The sequence below is a fragment of the Cupressus sempervirens genome, chromosome 10 (assembly GCF_028749045.1).
Source record: "Cupressus sempervirens isolate cs-2001-9-10 chromosome 10, ASM2874904v1, whole genome shotgun sequence".
NCBI lineage: Eukaryota > Viridiplantae > Streptophyta > Pinopsida > Cupressales > Cupressaceae > Cupressus > Cupressus sempervirens.
In genome coordinates, this window is record NC_143127.1 from 585,470,617 (window position 1) to 585,477,477 (window position 6,861).

The following is a 6,861-nucleotide window of genomic DNA, read 5'->3' on the forward strand; positions in this document are numbered from 1 at the left end:
ATGAGATTTGAACAAATTAGCAAATGTCAAAACTAATTGCTTTCATAATTTATTATCATTATAATCTGATATTAAAAAAATGTACAAGTTACAACAAAATTCTCAAATGCCGCAAGTCTCACTTTCAACAACAATATTAAATATGGAAAAACACAGAAGGGAAAGTTGGGAGTGTGGGGGTTGTTGGCATGTCAAGTTAGTTTTCTTTTACCAGAATTGATGAAATAGTTGAGTTTTTTGGAACATCCCCTTAAAATTTGAGGCTTGCATTGAGACATCCCATGAGCGTCCCCCTATCTTCTGAATTTTATGCAAACATGGATGCCCCAAAAAATGTTGGGGACGATAATACATCTTTGATTAATTTCTAATTTTGATAGTACTTGTTTGTTAATTATTTTGTCAATATTTTGTGCTTCTGATCGATCAATTGTGTATTTAGCTATTTTTCTAGGGAAAATTGTCAGTTTGAAGTGGCAATTGCGAAGTGGTATACATAAAGTAGATTGACTATAATGAGCATCTTCCAAATCTACCAATATTTATTTCTTGGATTTCCATTTTGTCAAGGGCTTTATTAAGCTGCATAGCAAAAATGGCTTGGATGCATTATGTGATATTCTATTTCCTTGGAGACCTTGTGATAGATATAAAGAAATATATGTAGATTTTGACATTGATGCATATCAAGTAGATATATAAGTATAATGCCACCATATTTAGTCAGAAAATTGGAGCTACAAGGGAAGCCTTTTCTATAATAAGGTTGAGAGACTAGAGATATAGCTACCCTAAAATGTTTCACAATCGTCTCATAAACATAAGGAGACCACAATTCTTGGTGAAGGACATACATACATATCCCAACAGGGGTTGTAGCAGCGGTTTTCTTGGAAGAATTGAATTCCCTCTTCCAGTGCTTTATGAATAGACCTGCATTTATAAAGAACTAAGTCTGCCCTCAAAAACCCCATCCCTCGGTTTTATTTGCAAGAGTGGCTATAAAGTAACCCTTTGTACAAGACCAAAGCTGAAATTATCCTTCAGTCTTCCAAGTTTTCTTGGTGTAAAGACAAAGCCTTTCTAGAGAAAGCCAGGAGCCAAAGAAACATACAATTAAACTTGTGCCTTAGAAGGTGGAGACATGTTCCTTGAATTCCTCCACATCCACTTCAATAGGTGGAGAATCCTCAAGGCTGGCATGCAAATGGATCTAGTACCTGCTTGAGTCATCTTCTTTATACCTGCCGCTTCTATGCATTTACATTTTGATATACATGTAACCCCATACATATTTTAGTGTTTTCAGTTAATTGTTTTTATCCTTTAAATCCTATATGAGTTGATTGCACATTAGAATATTTTGTTGCATACTCTTTATTTGTTCTAGTTTTAACATGAATTTTTGAGGCTTCTTTGTTCATTCCTCTAATTTCTTTCCTTTCTCTTCAGTCATACTTTTCTATTATGCTCCTTGTTTCCTTGTTTGAGGCTTTCTTTGCAATTTCTTCTGTTGACTCTTCCTTTCCCCAATTTTGGACTGCCGAGTGAAATTGGAAACACCGATTCAAAACAAGACAAATTTTCCCAGAAACACTGTTAGAAGTGGCTATAAAGTAACCCTTTGTACAAGATCAAAGCTGGAATTATCCATCAGTCTTCCAAGTTTTCTTTGTGTAAAGACAAAGCCTTTCTAGAGAAAGTTGGGAGCCAAAGAAACGTACAATTAAATTTGTACCTTAGAAGGGAAGGTGGAGACATTTTCCCCGAATTCCTCCACATCCACTTCAATAAGTGGAGAATCCTCTGAGGCTGGCATGCAAATGGATCTAATACCTGCTTGAATCATCTTCTTTATACCTGCTGCTTCTATGCATTTACATTTTGATATACATGTAACCCCATACATATTTTAGTGTTTCCAGACAATTTTTTTATCCTTTAAATCCTATATCAGTTGATTGCACGTTAGAATTTTTTGTTGCATACTCTTTACTTTTTCTAGTTTTAACATGAATGTTTGAGGCTTCTCTGTTCATTCCTCTAATTTCTTTCCTTTCTCTTCAGTCATCCTTCTCTGTTTTGCTCCTTGTTTTCCTTGTTCGAGGCTTTCTTTGCAATTTCTTCTGTTAATGCTTCCTTTCCCCAATTTTGGACTGCCGAGTGAAATTGGAAACTCCGATCCAAAACAAGACGAAATTTCCCAGAAACACCCTTTCAAGTACATCATCGATCTTCTTCTCCAGGATCAAAGACTCAGATCCTGCTATTGTGTCTTTAAATGAATAGACACAAGCAATTGAAGGTGAAACTGGACAGCCAATCCCAGAAAAATGTGGAAGGCATGCAAGGAAAGCTTAACAATTTTTTTTACCAAACCCTAGCAGAGCTCATTACCTTCTTAGTTGGCACATTATAACTTTTGATTCTGATGTATTTTGGATTGTTGACAATGTTCTCTATATGTATCCTGTATTTCTTTCTTTTTGTGCTGTCCAGAACTTGTAAATTTTAGAGGCATCTTAAGTCCATTCCTGCAGAAATAACTTGTAATTACTGTTTAATTGTAGGACTGTATGAGTGGAATGCTAAATGATTGGCAAGAGAATCTGGCTATAATTGTTGCAAACAGAACACAAGGTGATGAGCGTGTTATTGTCCATCTTGGGGATTGTCTGTGGAAGGAAAGAGGCGAGGTTTGTGATTTCTATGAAGTTGTTCTTGTTATCTCAGTAGTGTTTTTATATCATTGCCCATGGCAAAGTTAAACACCTGGTTGCAATCTATAAAACAGGTTGCTGCTGCACATACCTGTTACCTTGTTGCAGAAGCAAATTTTGAGTACTTTTCAGACAGTGCAAGACTTTGTCTAGTTGGTGCAGATCATTGGAAGTTTCCACGGACTTATGCTAGTCCAGAGGCCATTCAGGTGATTATTTGAATATATTGTTTCTTCAACTTTGAATATATCTTTCATCTCGCAAGTATCATTTTGTACTTTTCAAGTTGAGATTGATCTTCATAATTTTGGAACATGTCCTATGTACAAGGCTTTGAGTAGAAAAATATATTAACATCAGAAGTTAACAAATTTCTTTGACATTAATAGCAATTTTAATGGTGTAATATTCACTACAAGAAATGACTTCATTTTTTATATACTAACATTACAATCCTTGGATGTGGTATTTCCTTTTCTGTGGACTGTAGTAAGCTTGAAGCATGTTTTTAAGATATGAAGCTGTAAACATGGTTTACACTTGAATATACCCCATTTTTATTCATGCCACCACCTCGTTACATGTTCGTTGGGACTATGGGTCAGTTATTGCAAGGAGATCTCAAACTGTAATCTGTTCTTATGAGCTCCCAATGCTTTTATTGTCGGAACATTCTTTTATTGATAAAGAATGATGTATCGTATAATGTCTTCCCAAGAAGCTGATGTTCTGCTCAGGATTAATGTGCCAAAATTACATTTCTAAAATTTTGGTTGGAAAGCATTCTATTCATCAAGTTCCTCTGAAAATTCAAAATTTAAGGATTAGAAACAAATGATGATATATCTCTTCAGAGAAATATTAGCTAAAAAAAACTGCATTGGTTTTTCATTTTTCTTGTTTACATTGCTATATTTTACATATAATTGCTTGAAATATAACTTACCTTTTGTGTTATTGTTCATATTGTGTGCAGAGGACAGAACTGTATGAATATGCAAAATTGCTTGGTAATCCACAATATATTTTGTTACCTTTTCAGCCTTACAAGCTAATATATGCCCAAATGTTGGCTGAAGTTGGAAAAGTTTCTGACTCATTGAGGTAATTTAAGGACACTGCATGTTATTTCTGGCTTTCAATCATTGTTTTGTAAGTATTAGCAAGCTTTTAGTCTCCTCTCAATTTTTCATCAATAACTTGTTGATATTAGATACTGTCAAGCTGTTTCAAAAATCCTAAAGAATGCTGGTCGTGCACCTGAAGTTGAGGCATGCAGACAACTGGCATCGTCAATGGAGGAGCGCCTACGCATTCACACACAGGTCTGCCCTGCTGAAATTATAAGTGCTTTTTCAAAGTATATATGAATAGGATTTGTCCGAATAAGGTTTAACCTTGGTTCACTGTTATATTGACTCAGGGTGGATATACTTCAAACCTTGCTGCTTCGAAGTTAGTTGGGCGGTTCTTAACAAGCATTGATCGGGGCATCCACAAAATTATTGGTGCCCCTCCTCCTCCAATGCCAGCAGAATCACAAACTAATCTTCAAAACAGTGATTTAGATTCATATTCAAGTGTGCCAAAATCGGCAAATCCTATGCCTCATCTGATTGCAACACCATTGATGCCATCAGCATCCATGGAGCCAATAAGTGAATGGACAGGTAATAACGGCAAAGCCACGATGCAGACTAGAAGTGTTTCAGAGCCTAACTTCATTAGAAGCCCTCAAGAGGTAGTTTTAACTCCTTACAATGTTATTCATTATTGGGATGTCATTATTAAATTTTAATTCGTACTTGGAATTTATTTCTATGGGAAAATAAACAATTGGGCTTCTAGAGATATTTGGGGTTCATGTTCTATTTCTATACAATCTGGTGAACATGAGGGCCATTTGAAGAAACCATATAATTTATTGCAAAATCTGTACAGAACCAGTCTAGCTTTCCAAATTCAAAGGTGGAATCCTCTCCATCTAAAACTCAGAGCAGTGCAGCAGCTTCTGGTGGACAAAGCCGTTTTGGACGCTTTGGTTCTCACATTTTTCAGAAAGCAGTGGGCCTCATTTCCAAAGCTGCTGCTAATGAGGTTAGTATAAAACTTTTTGAACGACTGGGCGATATTTGTTGTAAGTTTTTTTGGCTGCAATAAATTGAAGCCATGCATTACATTGTCTGTTCATTTACAGGCTAAACTGGGAGAGAAAAACAAGTTCTATTATGATGAGAAGCTTAAGCGATGGGTTGAAGAAGGAGCAGCCCCACCAACTGAAGAACCGGCATTATCAGCTCCTCCTATTACTGCTGCTTTCATTTCAAATTCACAGACCTCTGAATCAGGTTATAACATAGGCAGCGCCCTTAATGGTCAAAATGGTCTCTCTAATGGAGGATCTGAAAGCAGAATCACGTCATCTTCAGAGCAAGCTTCAGGAATGCCTCCAGTTCCTCCGAGTATGAATCAGTTTTCAGCACGTAATCGTCTTCATGGGGTTCGTTCAAGGTGCGATACATGCTTCAGTTTTTTATTGAAACTTGAAACAAAAATAATGTTGGCCCTCGGAAAAGGACAATGAGCATCCACCTACAGTCTTGACTACATATTTTTGTGTTGTGAATTCATGATTATTATTTTTGTTAGGCCTAGAAGGATGAATTTATTTTTTATTAATGCTCAGTCACAAATAGTGAAAGCGGATTCCATGGTCTTTTAGTTTTGCTCCATTTATATAATTGAACTTTGCTGACTTTTACACTATAGTCTTTTACCATTCTTATTTGAACAACGTGATATCACTCGTTTCTTTCAGGTATGTTGATACTTTCAATAAATCGGGAGGGACCACATCATCAAAGTCATTTAGCTCACCTGTCATTCCTGCAGCTGGACCAGGAAGATTGCCTGCTACACCAAACTTTTTCGTCCCTACACCAGCATCTTTTGACTCAAATTCTATTGAAACAACTGATATTTCCCAGGAAAAGAGTTCAGTGGCGGCACAAACCTCCATGGAAAATGTTCCCAATGGGCCAACAGATTTGTGTTTGGAATCTTCTGGATCAGAGGAGAAAATATCTAGGGGTGCTAGTTCTCTACATCGGTTTTCAAGTGCTGATAATGTTGCACATTTTGCTAACAAAGGATTTATGGATAGTAAAAATAGAAGTATGCCACTTTCTTCTCATTCAAGGGCTGCTTCATGGAGTGGCGACTATCCAAATTCGGTAGATAATATTAATGGACCACAGGCTTTAAGCACCCCAGACAGAAACCAATTTTCAAGAGTATCAAATGTGTCAGGTTACTTTTCTTATCCTACGAAATTAGATGCAAAGAAGGCAGGATCAGGTGGTTATGCTTATTCAACCCTGCCCTCACCTCCACCTATTGAGCCTCAACATTCCTCCACATCCATCAAAAACGCCTCGCTCACTGATAGAGGAAGTGCAGACAGAATGTATGACCCAATCAATTATGGGCCACAAACTGACTTTCAGGCTGATGATTTCGGAGATGAACTTCAAGAAGTTGCACTCTAAGCTCCGATTCCTGAGCACATGCTTGCAGACTATTTTTTCTTAGACTGCACCTTTGACTGGAAGCAGTTTTAGGTGGACAATCTTGTAGAAACTACATTATAATGTACTTTACATCAGATGCAATGAGCAAAAGCCAAATTTGGGAGTTCGCATTTGGACTTTCCAATATATGAATTTTGCCGACTTCATTGTCTTAATTGGGTTGGCTCTTCATAGATTACACTAAGATTTCTATTTGGAATTTGTTATCTTGCAGTGGTAAGTGGGATGATTCTAGGGGTGTATGGATTTTCTGTGCTACATAACTGCAGTTTGCTTTTGCATGTCACTCTATATGTACGTGATGTAACCTGTTTCTGAACACATTCATTTAGTCTGTAATTATGAAGATGTCCTTTCATCTACCGGAATTTGGTGCAATCTCTTATGGACGCACTCGAGGCTCTGTTTGCAGCTTGTAAGATGACTATAGAACCTTTTGCTCTGTTCTTTATGATCAGGTTAATCAAATCACCTGCTGATGTTTGTTTTGCTTGTCAAATTGTGCAGTTGCTTGAGCTGGATAAATCCTCCCATGCTGAGAAATATGGAAC

General features: G+C 36.9%; 1 protein-coding gene across 1 annotated transcript in view; it reads left to right on the plus strand.

Moving 5' to 3' along the window:
• The window catches only part of LOC149535221 (protein transport protein SEC16A homolog), a 46,161-nt gene extending 39,725 nt beyond the window's left edge, over window positions 1–6,436 (plus strand). Inside the window, exons 7-14 of the mRNA XM_089804831.1 lie at window positions 2,571–2,696; window positions 2,795–2,929; window positions 3,697–3,824; window positions 3,934–4,045; window positions 4,144–4,461; window positions 4,662–4,817; window positions 4,918–5,231; window positions 5,539–6,436. Coding sequence (XP_089660957.1) covers window positions 2,571–2,696; window positions 2,795–2,929; window positions 3,697–3,824; window positions 3,934–4,045; window positions 4,144–4,461; window positions 4,662–4,817; window positions 4,918–5,231; window positions 5,539–6,268 — 2,019 coding nt within the window. The 3' untranslated portion in view covers window positions 6,269–6,436. The remainder of the gene's footprint in view (window positions 1–2,570; window positions 2,697–2,794; window positions 2,930–3,696; window positions 3,825–3,933; window positions 4,046–4,143; window positions 4,462–4,661; window positions 4,818–4,917; window positions 5,232–5,538) is intronic.
• Window positions 6,437–6,861: the final 425 nt, after the last annotated feature.